The following is a 15,103-nucleotide window of genomic DNA, read 5'->3' on the forward strand; positions in this document are numbered from 1 at the left end:
AAGCCCCAAACAAGTTCAAATTCTGCGCTAACAAAAGCTTGTATAACTTATCTGGAACTTTCAACAGAATATTAACAGAAATTCTCTCAATTTTTGTGAGATAGTGATAAAATCATGACTGTGGACAAGTCAACCAGTGTGAACTTTTCTAATAGTGGTACAAGACAAATATATTTCAGTATGCAACACTTCTATGTTGTTACTGCAAATCACTTTCAACACACATGTAATATTACTATTTTATGATGTAATTATCTGAATATTGATAATGATATACAAAACAAGAGGTCCAAGTGGGCCTGACCACACACCTAGCTGACATCTGCCCAACAGCCAACTGCAAAATGTCCAAGAAATCTAGGTCAATAGAATACTTTCTCTAGAAATTTATCCTGAAGCTGCCAATTGTGTATTTTATGAAACAACTGTTTCATGTTTTTTCTATTAGCATCATTTGTATCGATCTGAAAAGAACTCAAGCATGATGCTTTCTGTCAAATTTAGTCAAATTCTGTTAATCATATTCTGAGATGACATTTTTAAAAGTTTTTTTAATATATTTAGCAATAGCAGCCACATTTGATGGCAGATCAGTAACATTTGTATAAATTTAAAAACCCTTCATGACAATGTTTTCCAATAGTCAAGATTAAGACCCCAAATCAGCTCCAATTTTATGGCGCCCCGAGTGGCCGAGTGGTCTAAAGCGCTCTCCGTTACAGACCACTGCAACAACAACAACAGTTCCAATTTCACTTAAGACTAACTAGACATCATAAGAGGTCTTTGAGTAAAAACTCCATATTCATGTAACCATCCACTCTGGAGAAATGACAAGATTTTAAAACTGGCTGCAAGATCATTTCAGATGATGTTTTAATTATGCCTCCTTTTGTTTAAATTTGAGTGAATAAAAAAGGGTGGTGGAGTGGCCTATAGTGTTCACCTTTACCAATCACCATCATCTCACTTGTGTCTTCAGGCGGAGGGAGGGGAGGCTTGTATGTATACATGTATATATACACACATTTAACAAACAAGGGTTCTAACTCTAAAAGGTCTATGAGAGTGCCATTACATGATAATAAACACACAATGGACTCGTGTCAATAATGCCTACCATGTTTGAGGATAATTCATCATATCAGTTGTACACACAAAAATTATCATATATATTGTGTACCTTTTACACCAAGAAGGGGCATAACACTTAGTCCATGTTGCCAGAGCTGTAACACATGTTGACCCCAATTATATCTGCCAAGTTTCAAGACCATGCAAAGATGTGGTCGTAGTTAGTTAAACACACACAAGAACTGGTGGATGTATATATGTACAGGATCTCAGACAGACAAGCCTAACACTATGTGCCTTGCCATATTAATGATGGAGGCATAATAGAACGTCAATTTAAATTACCACAAATTGTCCCAGAACTTCCTCCAAGCAAATGCAAACAAAGAACTCTCGGTCCTCTGCTTTCTCGAACAAATACTTGAGCTTGCGATGGTTCAGGAATTTGTGTATACGCACTCCTTGATCCAAGAAGAGCTCCACAAATGCTTCTCGATCTTTCTTCAGCAAGCACTGTTCAAACATGTTCTTGTCAATCTGAAGGAAAAAAGTCCTGATTGAACAGCTTTTATTTGCCATTTTTGGTTTTGTTATATTCAGTATGGACAGTGGATAGTTTTTGAACTTCTATTATTCTAATATGCATACAAATTATATCCATTCATACAAATGCAGTAAAGTTTATTAGATTCTTGGATACAATGTTTTCTTGATTTAAACATGAGATTAATTTCCCTGGCCAAATTTCTAAAAATTATGCATTCCAAAGGCTTTGTACAAAGGCTTTGTTATAATGTACCTTTGGTACAATATTTAAATTGATTCTGATCTGCCTTAGAAAATTTGCTCAGTTAAAATGTTTTTATCACCTGACACATTGAATCCAGATAAACAACAGCAGTTATTTAATTAAGAATGGTATAACAAAGAAGGCTCTGAGTAACAAAAATGTGAAAATTATACATCATTTATAATCAGTATATAACAATGTCCAAACGACAGTGCCAGGTAACAAAAGCATGATAATCAGACCACATTCATAATCAGAACTTTAGAATCACAGGTTGCTGGTCCATGCAATTAAATAAGGAAAAATATGGTTTCATTTTTTGTACTGTTTTACTAAATAATTTAGAAATATCCTTTAGCTTTCATTCTATACACATATGTTAACTGAGTACAGTGTGATGATTATATGGTCATAAACTAAGCAACAGAAAGAAGAAAACCAGCAAGTTTTGTAAAACTTAACAAATAATTTAATTATCAAAGTTATCAAATGAAAATGTAACAGGAACTTACAGTATTACCAAATGAATCCAAAATAATCCTAAAAACTTCTACTTAAGTCCAAAAGAATCAAATGTTCTGAATGAATTTCAGATCCACAAATAAAGCATCCATTTTCTCAGCATGATACAGCCAATAATGTACTAAAAGTGCCCTTGAAGTAAACAATAATCATCTATAACCATCTATATCAAAATACCTAGTGTTTCCTGATTAAATACAAAAACAGGAGTAGTTTGACCTCTTGCCTGCAGACTATGCTATTATGTACCTTCCCTGAGGGTCAGATGGGCTAACAATACATCTTAAGCCTTATCTGTCACATGCTACAAAAATACCTCATATGTAAATAAAAGATGTTTTGTCATTTCCAAGATGCAGCCACACTGCAACTTTGATGGAAATAGTTTAACCAGATACTGAAATTAGAGCCTACAACAATATTATTTTAGCCATATTGAAAATAGGTTACCGCTATAAAGGACAAGTCTTAAACACAGTCCAGTGTCTTTCATACATAGCCTATATACGAGATAGCATTTTTATACACTCCACTGGAATATTTATGGAGTCAAAAATGAATGTTTCCATATGCCATGCATTATGCCTCTTGAGATTCAAGTCAGTGCAGCCCCCCAAACAAGGCATGATGCCACCCAGATAGTGTAGGGTGCAGCATCCTCCTAAAATAGGCACAGCACTGCAGGATTGCATATCAGACTCATATACACTGCCTGCTTGTGGTGCAGCGGCAAAATGTTGTCACACCTTTACATATTTCTGAGCAATTTGGGGGAAGGAGATTGTTACAACATATTCACACTTACTCTGATTCTGTTTTGAAAGTCTTCCTTCTGGAAGAGATCAGATGCAATGTCAGATCGGTTCCAGTCCAGAGTCAAATGTAAATCCTTCTGCTGCCTCTCGCGCCACTTGCTTCTCTCACGCTTCTCAGCTAAAATAGGATGAGTTACAAAATCAAAGCATTTCCTGATGATTCAAAAATTAACCTGAATAAGAAAATCACGGGCAAAGTACTCAAGACTCTGCAGGTCATCCCCACCCCAAAGATTTTGGTAAATTAGTGTTGTAAACATTATGATGAAAATGCACAGCAAGTAATAAGGATCTGTGGCCAACTATATTTGAGAAAATGACCACATAAAACTTAAACACAGGTTTGGACAGTTAGGCAGAATATGTATGTATGGATGTACAAATGGACATACCCATGGATCAGAAGAGATTGTTATACTGCATGTTTGCAAAGGAGAGTTCAAGGCCAGGCTTTTGGAAGTTATTTGTATTTCAGTATCAAATCGTTATTAGTCATACCTGATCCCTTAAGAGTTCCAAGTACACTGATTTAATAGCTCATTTTAGGGAAGCAGCCAGCACTTGTTGGGGTTATGTCTTGCATTCCTGCCATCAGCAGTAGAAATATTCTTTTACAGTTAAAGCAGATATTGTTCCTGCATCTCAGGTAGCATATGCAGGTACTTGCAACATCACATCAACAAATTGTTAGTGGACATTGAGCAATTAGTTATCTGCTGATTGACTAGTGATGGAAAACTGGTTTCCTTTTAGAACAAATGAAAAGGGAATGGAATATCTCACTCAACATGTTGAAGCTAGTGTTATCATAAGTTGCAAGTCTTGTTTGATAGCTGCTTCAGAGAGACGGAAAATTGTGGTTCAAACTTAGACAAGTTTGACCATGTTAAAACCTAAGAAAGGTTCCATTTGGGAATAACATGAATGAGCATGGTCCAGATGTCAAAAATGGACAACATGTTGGAGATTTCCATGCAGTTAACATCATCTCCTCCCTGAAGTCTGAACATGAAAAGGTATCCCTTGACTGCAATAGCGGCTTACTTCTCATTTTCAAAAAGAAAGAAAATGAAGTTCGCTATCGGGAAATGGGCACTGAAAGTGGTGTGACACCAATAACACATGATTTTCCTTGAAAGTGGAGGATCTTCAGCTGATACAATCCTCACCATGATTGAAGCTCTAATCCCTTTTCAATCAGGACATCTCGGAAAGGAGTCAGGCATGAAGGAGGAGTATCTCCTAACATGGATGAAATAGAGGTTGAGCACTGAAATAGGCTCACCATTGCACTGAGTTGAGTTGCTGTAAGAAACTTTTTCGGCTAAATAATGTCTTGTTTAATCCCTTCTCCTATAAATGAGTTATACTTCAATGCATTTTAGTAGAAAGATGCCAGGCTAATATGTTAACAGTTCCTTATCAATGGACAAAATGGTGAGATGGGATAAAGTTCAACTTCTCTACAGTGAATATTTTCTCTGAACTGCCAATGAAGGAAGTAAGGTGGGTCATATCATGGACGTTTTTGTTGAATGTTGTCCAGAAACACATCCATCTTTATGGAGGGCATTCTAACCTCAAATGTCTTGGAGACGCCTTCTCCAAAAAAAGAATGATACTTCTGAAACTAAGGGTTCGTTCAAAAAGCAAAATATGAATTGACATGATAATCCACAAAATATAAAATAAGCAGATGGGTCAGAAAAATAATTAAATATTGGGCTTGGCACCAAGAAAACTGAATCCCCATCTCATAGTCACAATTTTGTTTTTTTTGTTCAGCTAAGCCTTGGATTTCCTAGTCTTGGTACCAACCCACCCAGAGATTCTAATACATACAGAATATAGCTTACATTTGAAAAGAGCTCTGAGGATGAACTTATCCAAATCTCTGAGATTTGAGTCATATCCCTTCATGTTGACCACAGTCAAGAATGTTTGTTCACCCTGAAAAATGAAAATAACAAATATGAAAACATATATGACAAGTGTATATTCATAAAGACTGCTTTATTAATATTCATTAAAATAACGAGCTGCAATGACTCAGTGATCAGCTCATCTTGTAAATGAAAGGTGTGGATTCAAATCCTACCCATGAATTACCCTTGGTGGGCTACCATGGTGCATCCCTGGGCAAGGCACTTGATTACTATACCTTTGGCACTAATTACCTAAAATGTAATGCAGTGCCATAAAATATAAAAAAAACATGAAAATAATGAAACCTCTTTCTAAAATGTTTAATTCTATAAAACTGCTTTTACAGAAAAGATCTGTTACAAGATGATTCATCTCAAAAAAAAAGAGTTATGTCTCTTTTTAAAAAATTTGTTTGCAGCACAATTATTGTCCTGACATTTGGTTGCAAAAGTGTGTTTTGATGAAGTGCTATTGTGTAAGATCCCAATATAACCACGAAAAAATATTTATCTTGCAAGTGCATAAACACATACATCTGTAACAAATATATCAGTGGAGGGAGGGAGGAAAGGTGTGAATATTGGCCAAGAGAAAGAAAGAAAAATGGACAGTCAAACATAGACTGTGACAGAGAATTTGAAGGGAAACTTTTACCTCATTAGCTAGATGAACACAGTCAATGATTTTGTCCCTGAATTCATTTTTACCAAAATCATTGTCCTGAAAGTCTTTTGGGTAGAATTTGGAAATCATCTTGATCAACTCTGGTTTCAGGAAACTGTCTTCGAAGTCCAGGTCATCTCCCCTGAAAAAAAGGAACAAAAAATATGGTATGGCCAGAATTCTGTGGTGGCTGAAGTTTTGCTATTAAGCTATCTCAAGCTATGATCATGAAAATAAATCACATCAAACTTTAACACTTGAATATTGTAGACTCTGGATCTGGCAATCATTAACTATAATCATCCAATATTAAAATCTCCCTTTTAAAGAAAGTTGTCAGATTTTACCACCATGAGAAATACTGTGTTCATATATTATGCACATTCCACTGTGAGCAATAAAAATACAGATCTGCCATGACTCAATGTGTAAGCAGCTCCAGGTCTGTGTGTAAACTGCTCACAAAGAGCATCTCGGTATGAACAGTAATGAACCATTTCTGCAATGACTCAATGTGCTAACAGCTCTGGGTCTATGTTGAAACTGCTCACTAAAAACATCTCAATGTGAACAGTAAAGACCAAAATCTGCCATGGATCTATACGTAAGCACATCTGGGTCTATGTATAAACTGTTCACAAACAGCTTCTCGGCATGAACAGTCACAAACCAGATCTGCAATGACTCAATGTGCTAGGTGGGTGGGGTGGGTGTTAATAACCTGGATGGGAATTTCAGCGTGGAGATGTTTGCATTGTGGCAAGATTAACTATTTTGCTCTTTCTAGATGAGGATCAATGACAGCATCTGCTGGTAAGATTTATCGGTATAAAACTAAGTCACAGTTATGTTTGGATCATACTAAGGTCCTCTGTAACTGAAGTAAGACCTTCTGACCTGCTCCCCAATCTACACTTGTACTTCAATTTAACTTGAATCTTGTTAACCGAAAGTGCCATACAAAATTTGGCTTCAATCCAAATAATTCTAACAAATAAATACACAGAGCAGAACTGAAATGTGTGATGGACATAATGGAAAACATGTGTAATAAATATGACCGAAAGTTGACACAAGATGAATGGTCAACATAAATGACTGGCCATTACGTCATGCATTTTTTAAATACATTTTTTCAAACAAGACATGAGAAATATGAGATGTGAAATTGTTCCGCTCCAACCTTTCCAAGAGCTCCTCATAAGCAAAAGCAATCAGATCCGACAGCCCTCCACTTCCTTTAAGGATTAGGACAGGCATCTGATTCTGCAGGTAGTAGAGCACCTGCTCCACACAGCGCGGACTTCCCTGAACCAACATGCCCACAACTGGAATTGTCTCCTTGGCTTCATTAAACACATTCTCCATTTCAACTGCAGCATCCTGGTCATCAGATCCTGCAAATATTTACAGAACCATACAAATAGGATCACCTACCATATATATTTGCTTACAAGCTGAATCCAACTGCAAACTGCACAGACCCAGATCTGCCTTCGCATAATGCAATGGCAGATCTGGGTCTATGCAGTCTGTTGGAATAATCAGTATAACAAACAACAAAGTCACTGATTGGCCAGCATAGTATGGCAAGGCAGATATTGTTCCTTGTTGTTTGCAGTTGGACTTGAATTAGAAGTGAGCATATATAGTATATGATAAAATAATGAAAATCATTTATTTCACATTTATGTTATCTTGCATTTAAACCTAGTTCTGAATGTGGATGTGCTAGTGGAAATCCAGCAATGGCAAATCAAACATATTTAGGTTTCTATTGAAAATCACTTTGTAAGTACCATCATACCATAATACAAGATTAAAAAAGCATCAGCTAACAGGTGGATAACTAATTCACACTCAAATACCCATAATAAGAATCAGTACTAAATCTAAAGCAATATGATGACTAAAGCACAATAACAAACCCTAAGGCTGACAGAAATGCACCACAATCCTTAAATAACAGCAGTGTATACTCCCAATGAATAACATCACATACTATATCACTTATCATATATACTCACTTATGAGTCCAACTGCAAACAGCACAGATCCAGATCTGCTGGCACATAATGCACTGGCAGATCTAGGTATGTGCACTTGTTAGGAGTAATCGGTAGAACAAGCAATATAAACCCTGATCTACAGGCCCATTATGCTATGGCAGATCAGGATCTTTGTTGTTGGCAGTTTGATTCAACTTATAAGTGAATATATGCAGAGTAAATAAACCATGTTTTTTATTTCAAAACCACAGTATATCCTTTTATAGTGAAAAGTCTGTCCAAATTATCCTTACTGGAATGCTTTCTGAAGCACTGCCTTTCTCTAAAAAAAACTTCCTTTGCCCTACCGACTGCACACTTCAAATGTAAAACCTTATTAAAATCAATGGTTTCATATAATAAGATTAAAAATACCCATGCTTATGGGCAATTTCATGAAAATGGACAATCTAATTAAAATTGATAATATCTATGCCTGAGATAAGATATGGATAGTGCCTTGCACATATTTTATTAACCAAAGGTTCCCCTATCCTGATCACATACACATGAGGAAGAGTCTATTTCCAGCAAATTCTTCAGTTGTCTCTTGAAAATATAGCCTTACATTCTGTAGAAGTTCTCTGTTTATCAAGAACATTCTGTGTAGCAATGCTGTCATAAGAGTTTGCGTATCCAAGGCATCAGCTTTATTGTTTTACTCAAAGATAATCTAGCTGCATCTATTTAAGTGTACATTTAATGTTATCTCCTTTCCAGTGGACAAGAAATAATGGGTACATGAATAGAATGTCATAAAAGTACATTGTATTGAAAGACTATGAAGCAGTGATGAATAATTTACAAAAGTGCTGAAAATATTCACAAAGTTATCAGTAAAAGCAAAGTATAAACAGTATTTCTAAGCGAACTTTATTTGTTAATGTGGCTATAATACAAGAGAATCGCATTATAATGCACTCTGTTATAATTCGATTTTGCATATAACATGGTTGCATCATGGCATCCATTTTTTGTCTTGGATGTCCATTATTCCCTAACACTCCCTAAAACATATGAAAAGCCAAAAAACAGATAACATGAGTACCAAGTGGAATCAAAACTGGATAAAAAATGCAGTCTCTAGATTAATATCAAGTACATCCAAACAGATGCAAAGATTACCTCATTAATATGTATTGATTTTGCCCAATATTGAACTCTTGCTGAAAAACTGTTGATTTAAGCCTACTTGAAGTATGATCAAAATCTGAACAGAAATATGGCCTTCATAATGGTAACTAATTCAGCCAATCAGATGTAAGATAACCTCATTAAAATGCAGATCTCATTCACTATAGAAGATTTCTGACATACTGATGTATAAACATGTTCCAAGTTTGATAAAAATCAAATCAGATGTCACCTCCAGAGTGTTAACAAGCTCTGCCAATCAGATGCAACCCTATCCAAACCTATTTAACCTATGTCCAAGTTTGATCAAAACTGAATCAAAAACATGGCCTCCAGAGTCATAACAAGCAAATGCAGATGGATGACAAACAGTGGGCCTTATCATAAGCTTACTAGGTCCAATGGTTAGGTGAACTAATAATAATTCAGTTAAATCTCAGTAATTTTCACACAAAGCAATGGTTCATTTTACTTCGAATGTTACTGTGTTAATCCTTATTGTTATATACTGTTTGGAGTAATCATCAGAACTAGGAAGGCAGCTGTTAGCACCATTTTTATAAGACTTTGGTATGACTGCCAGGTTTGAAACCACAACCGTCCACATTTGAGGTGGACACTAAAACCACTAGGCCAACAAAGGAATGGAGTAATCAAACAAACAATATAGGCCTTCGTCTGCTGGCACTTTATGCAATGACATATCAGGGTCTATTGTGTTTGCTGTCACAGTCTCTTTTAAACTATAACTTTATTTTAATACAACTAAACAACATACCTTCACAGTTCTTAATAGCTCAGACATTTCTTGACCATTAAATAAGGCAGAGTGCAACTGCCCAATGAGGGCAACAGTGGAATAACAACATGCACAACGGCAAAACTGTTCAGTGGTGAGGCAGTAACTGAAACTGTGTTAGTTCTTACCTTTATACCACAGAACTATTTGGAGAAATTATCATGTCAAATACTCATTATCCAAGAGAGATAACTATTGCAGTCTACCCATGTATCTAAATTTGAGTTGCTGCCCTTGACTTTAAAAACGGTTTAGCAGCATACCATGCCAAGGAAATGGAAGCTAAGTGCTTTTCCAAAGGACAAACCAAGATGGCCAATTCACGCTGACTTGGATGGGTAGTAAACATGTGACTCTTGAATTACAAGCAAGACACTCGACTGAGTTATTTGGAAACAAGAATGGACACTATAACACATGCACTGAGGGACTGAAATACCCTCAAGCCAAAAAAGATGAATGCAAGCTGCGGAAAGAATGCAAATGTTATTAATGTCAATGAAATTAAAATAAGTTACTCATTTATTCATTTACGTTTAACTGTTCAATTAATTAAAATGTGGTAAATTGTGCAATGAGTCTGTTCCATTATTTAGGCAACAAGACACACTGAAAGGAAGACAAGTCTCCATACTGTTTCTTACATGGAAAAACACTGACATACAAAAATTACACAAATTCCACATTTTTTTTAGATTAAGAAAGAAGTCTACAGACTGTGAGTTAGTTACGCATTCTATTCTCTGAAATGGACATTTAGAGTTAGTAGCACACTACTTCAGGGAGAATTCTTAGATCTGTAATTGCTAGTATGATTACATCAAAACAAAAAAAGAATAAATCCAGTGAAAACAAAATTACTTCCCACATGCAGACAATTAACACTCATTATACACTCTGAACTGTACATGCTATGCACACTGTATACTTGAAATTATTTCTAAAGTAGATCTAGTAAGTTACTTTAGCTATGTTGCTACTGGGTTATTATAAGAATTCTACTCAGAGCTCTCACTCCCGATGCCATCACAGTACTGTGAATTGTTAATTCAATACGTTACATTTCCTATTTGGATATTTTAAACTTCCAGTTATACAACATCAAGTAGCTATGCTCAAGCTAAGAAGAAGTAACCATTAAAAAGTTTGTGAAACATGGTACTAACCATATTGCACTGATAGCCATCTTTTCTACACCTAACTTTTAATTCACGTGATTCCATTAAAAATGGAAACATGTCATTTGTTGCAAACAATATACATTGGAACTAACATGCAACATAACATCCATATTCTTAGTAACCAGGTTCAAAACTGAGCAAAATTTTCAACTGGAACAAAGTGTTAACTTGTAAACATAATCCTGACCCTACATACGCACATTTGGAGTAGCTGGCAATATACAGACTGGTACAGAGGATTATTGTAGAGGTAACTGGAGTTAACAGCCTTGCAAAGACCTATGAGATGACACATGGTTTGGAATGGTCCTCGCAGGATTCAAACCCATTACCAAATGGCTGTAAATCTAGGCTAACAACTAAGCCTGCATCAACACATGTCATTACTGAAGAGTCAAAACAAAGTCTAATTAGCATGTATGAAATAGGACTAAAGACACAGGATTTTTCTCAACCAGCTGCTAGGCAAATCATATCACTGCTAGGGGGGGTCACATCAAACACAGTTTTGATAGAACGTGTACTAAGAAACATTAACACCAAGTTTTATTTACTGTTTTAGTTGCTACTAGGACAGACCCCAAACATAATTTGGTAAAACATGTCCTGAGGAACACTCCCACCACTTTTGATCCAAACTGGACAGGAAGCTTTTGAGAAGTTGCAACACTGCATTGACAACAGGCAACACATGCCAAATGCAGGGTCATACCATGAGATCACTTGATCTGCAGTCAGACGAGATAAAAATGAACAACTGAACAGATAAACAAATGGGGAAAATGCTACATACCCTTCACACTTCACTGGCATAGGGATAACAGGAATATAATGAATGGCATATTACTGGCTCACCTATGTTTAATACTCCACTATATAGATAACACCCGTTTTTCCATCCAATTGACCCTGACCTTTGACCTATTAACCCCAAAATCAATAGGCTTCTTCCATACCTTAACTGCATGCCATCCACAAAGTTAGAGAAAGGTCTGTGGTATCTGACGATTACAATTATGATTACAACTATGGTTCTGCAAGACCTTTATACAATCATAATTCCAAGCCTCAATATGCAAAATGAATAAAAGTCAATGTTTCCTTCAAATATCAATAATGTAAAGTCAGTAGCAACAATCAATTTTTTAAAAATGCTTGAGCATAGCTACATCAAGACTAACTACATACCTACAAGTCCTGGTTCTTCTGAAAAGCAATAAATGGACAAAAAATTGCAAATGAGGTTTAAATGAAAGAATTCTTAGCTGAGTTGAAAAAAAATCTGAGAGCATGTAGCCTGGGAAACCTTTAAATCCAGAGCAGGCCCCTCTCATGCCTATTGGGCCTGCCCCAAAAATGTGCTATTTATTCGGCCTGAAAGAAATCCTGAGCATGCTGATGAAGTGTAACATATTTTTTTGTAAATTCTTTAAAGACACTGGTAAATTATTAAAACTCAGCTCTCTGCTGGGACCCATCTGTAGATTTCTACACAGTATGAAGATCATCTGCTTCACTGTCTCAAAGCTATAAATTGTGTATTCATACGTGAAGCGTGTGGCATATAAATGGAGAAACAGACTCCCTGTTGAAAAATTGTGTTGACAACAATACTCTCTGATCATTTATTAATCCTGAGGACAATATAACGATCCCATCAGGATTGATGCTGTATCAACACCATGATGTACCACTGGATGAGAAAGCAATAAGAACCTTATATAATACAGCAGCCGTTTTATGTTTTGTAATCCAAAACACAAGCTTTATTTGCTTACACAGTCCTTGTAATTATTAAATAAATAACTGAAAAGGAGTTTTCTAGCCATCTCGTGTTTTACCTAAAAACTTCTTTGTTTTTATGTTCAACTACTACTTAAGTCAAATCCCAGCTGCATTAAATAACAATGTCATTCAAATCCCGGCTGAATGAAACATTAATGTTATCCATAAACTTTACACCAGATGAAATGTCACATGACCCAAAAAGTGGCACACCGGCAACTAGGGGGTATATTCCAACAAGACACTCTTATTAACTGAACAAATGAATCAACAAAACCTATTCCTTCTGATGAGTTACAAATATAACAAAACTGGTCTGGGAACCGGGGATGACACAACATCCCAGCATTCCTTGAGGCAGTACCTCTTAAAATTTTTAACTTAATCAGAAAAATACAGGATTCCAATCTCAGATCACAATTCCACAGAGAGCCAAATAAACCTCTACAGAAGTGCACAAGTGCTTCTATCCAAGTGATTAAAAGAAATGGTAGCAACAAAAAGAGAAAACTGGATGATCCAATTTCAGAATGCCAACAAGTCAAGTGTCTGCTACTCCCAAACCACTTCATCACTTTCTAAAGAAATCAGGAACATTCCATCAAAGTTTATCAAACTATAAAACAGCATGATGTCTAGAGAAAAACTTGCACCAGAGATTGACTAATTGCCCCAAATTCCTCATGGAATAGTTCTTTCTGAAATGTAACAAAAACTAGCCAGCCTAAGTTTTACCCATAAACTCATGCACATGAGTGTGATACAGCCTTTCAAAAAGCTGGAAAATCTCTCTGAGACAACTGCCAACCAAATCTCTCTGAGACAACTGCCACCAAATCTGAGACAACTGCCAACCTAATCTCTCTGAGACAACTGCCAACCTAATCTCTCTGAGACAACTGCCATCCCAAGCATCCAGATTAATGCCATAACATTTCACCAAATAACCACAAACAACTTCTTTCAAACTGGTACTATACCACAATTTTGTAGTGACATACAGACTATCTGTACATATGACAGATAATTATCTTTGAATAAGACCTCAATTTTCTAGCAAACACCCAGGTTTCACAGGTAAATGCTAATAAAGTACTACATTGCAAAACTATTAATTAACCGTTTCACATGAAATGAAAAATTCTAAACTATTTAGAAGCACATTTATAACCCTTAAATACAAACTTAAAAGTCCATTGTACAACACATAATGTTATCTACTTACTCACCTGCCACTTCTGCGGCAAACAATATGTAGGCAAAATTAAAATCAAATTCCAAATGAGAAAAAAAGAACACCCTAGGGATATATGAAATAAGAAAGAGACCCTGGTGTCTAAACACTTGATCCAACATGACCACAACATAAACTGTTTGGAATACGATAAAAGATATTATACTTTGATCAGGAGATCTCTCTAGTAGCAACATAAAAGAAATTACACAATCTGATCCACAGCTCTCTAGCTGCAGCATTAATCAGAAAAATACACTGTACTTAGATATACCAAGTACATGCTCTACATCTGGTAGCGATCAACGTCTCTGTGTAAATGGTAGTCCAGGCATTGTTATATTACATACAGTTACCTCTTTTGAGTATTTACAGCAGTTCAAGCAACAATTCAATCAATGGTTCGAGTCTAAGATTCAGCCAATGTGGGCATGTGAGAAAGCTTGCCAGTAGCTTCTCGTGGGTCGGTGGTTCTTTCCGGGGTTTTCCGGGTTCTTCCTCCACCATTAATACTGGCCGCCATGTATAGCCCTATCGTGCTGAAAAATGGCGTTAAACCCCACAACAACAACAACAACAACAACAACAATTCAATCAACAAGTTAATGGAAAAAAATTGTTGAAAGGGTTAAACCTGTAAGCTTTAAAATGTATAATCTCACAACTCAAGACTGTTTCTTTCAAGAAGACACTTGAATGAAATCTCACCTACAGTAAAAGTCATGCAGGTCATGTATGCATATTTATACACCTTAAATTAAATATAAATTGTTGTTTTAAAAGATAATATTAATTTTATTTAACCAAATTCTATTCAAATCCTGATTACTGAATGCTCTGTGCCTTAAATGTCATCAAGAAACTTCCAGATGAAAATTATCGATCACAATGGACTTTTACAATGGTGGCTAGGTACTAAACTGAGTCTAAAAAAGAGCACGTTGAGTCTAATCATCACAATATATGGTAGTACAAAAAAACAAAACTTTCAAAGCGACATCACAGCATGCAGCATTCAATCGGGATTGTATTTAATCAAACCTTTCGGTTGATCTTGCCCCAAAAATATGATATAATTTAACATTGATTTTGCTGTACGTACTTCTCAGGGCCACGTAAATAATGACCTTCC

At 35.9% G+C, this 15,103-nt stretch overlaps 1 protein-coding gene across 3 annotated transcripts in view; it reads right to left on the reverse strand.

Annotated features, from left to right (window-relative positions):
- The window catches only part of LOC149798166 (transient receptor potential cation channel subfamily M member-like 2), a 211,945-nt gene that overhangs the window by 140,935 nt on the left and 55,907 nt on the right, over nt 1-15,103 (reverse strand). For 2 of the 3 annotated variants that reach the window (XM_089963273.1, XM_089963274.1), the window contains exons 7-12: nt 12,141-12,158; nt 6,974-7,187; nt 5,782-5,932; nt 5,058-5,151; nt 3,192-3,319; nt 1,420-1,611 (exon numbers count right to left, since the gene is read on the reverse strand). In XM_089963273.1, coding sequence (XP_089819399.1) covers nt 1,420-1,611; nt 3,192-3,319; nt 5,058-5,151; nt 5,782-5,932; nt 6,974-7,187; nt 12,141-12,158 — 797 coding nt within the window. The remainder of the gene's footprint in view (nt 1-1,419; nt 1,612-3,191; nt 3,320-5,057; nt 5,152-5,781; nt 5,933-6,973; nt 7,188-12,140; nt 12,159-15,103) is intronic. The other variant, XM_089963276.1, reaches the window with a different exon arrangement.

This window comes from Sinohyriopsis cumingii, chromosome 6, assembly GCF_028554795.1.
Source record: "Sinohyriopsis cumingii isolate HCF-2022 chromosome 6, ASM2855479v2, whole genome shotgun sequence".
Taxonomy (NCBI): Eukaryota; Metazoa; Mollusca; class Bivalvia; order Unionida; family Unionidae; genus Sinohyriopsis; species Sinohyriopsis cumingii.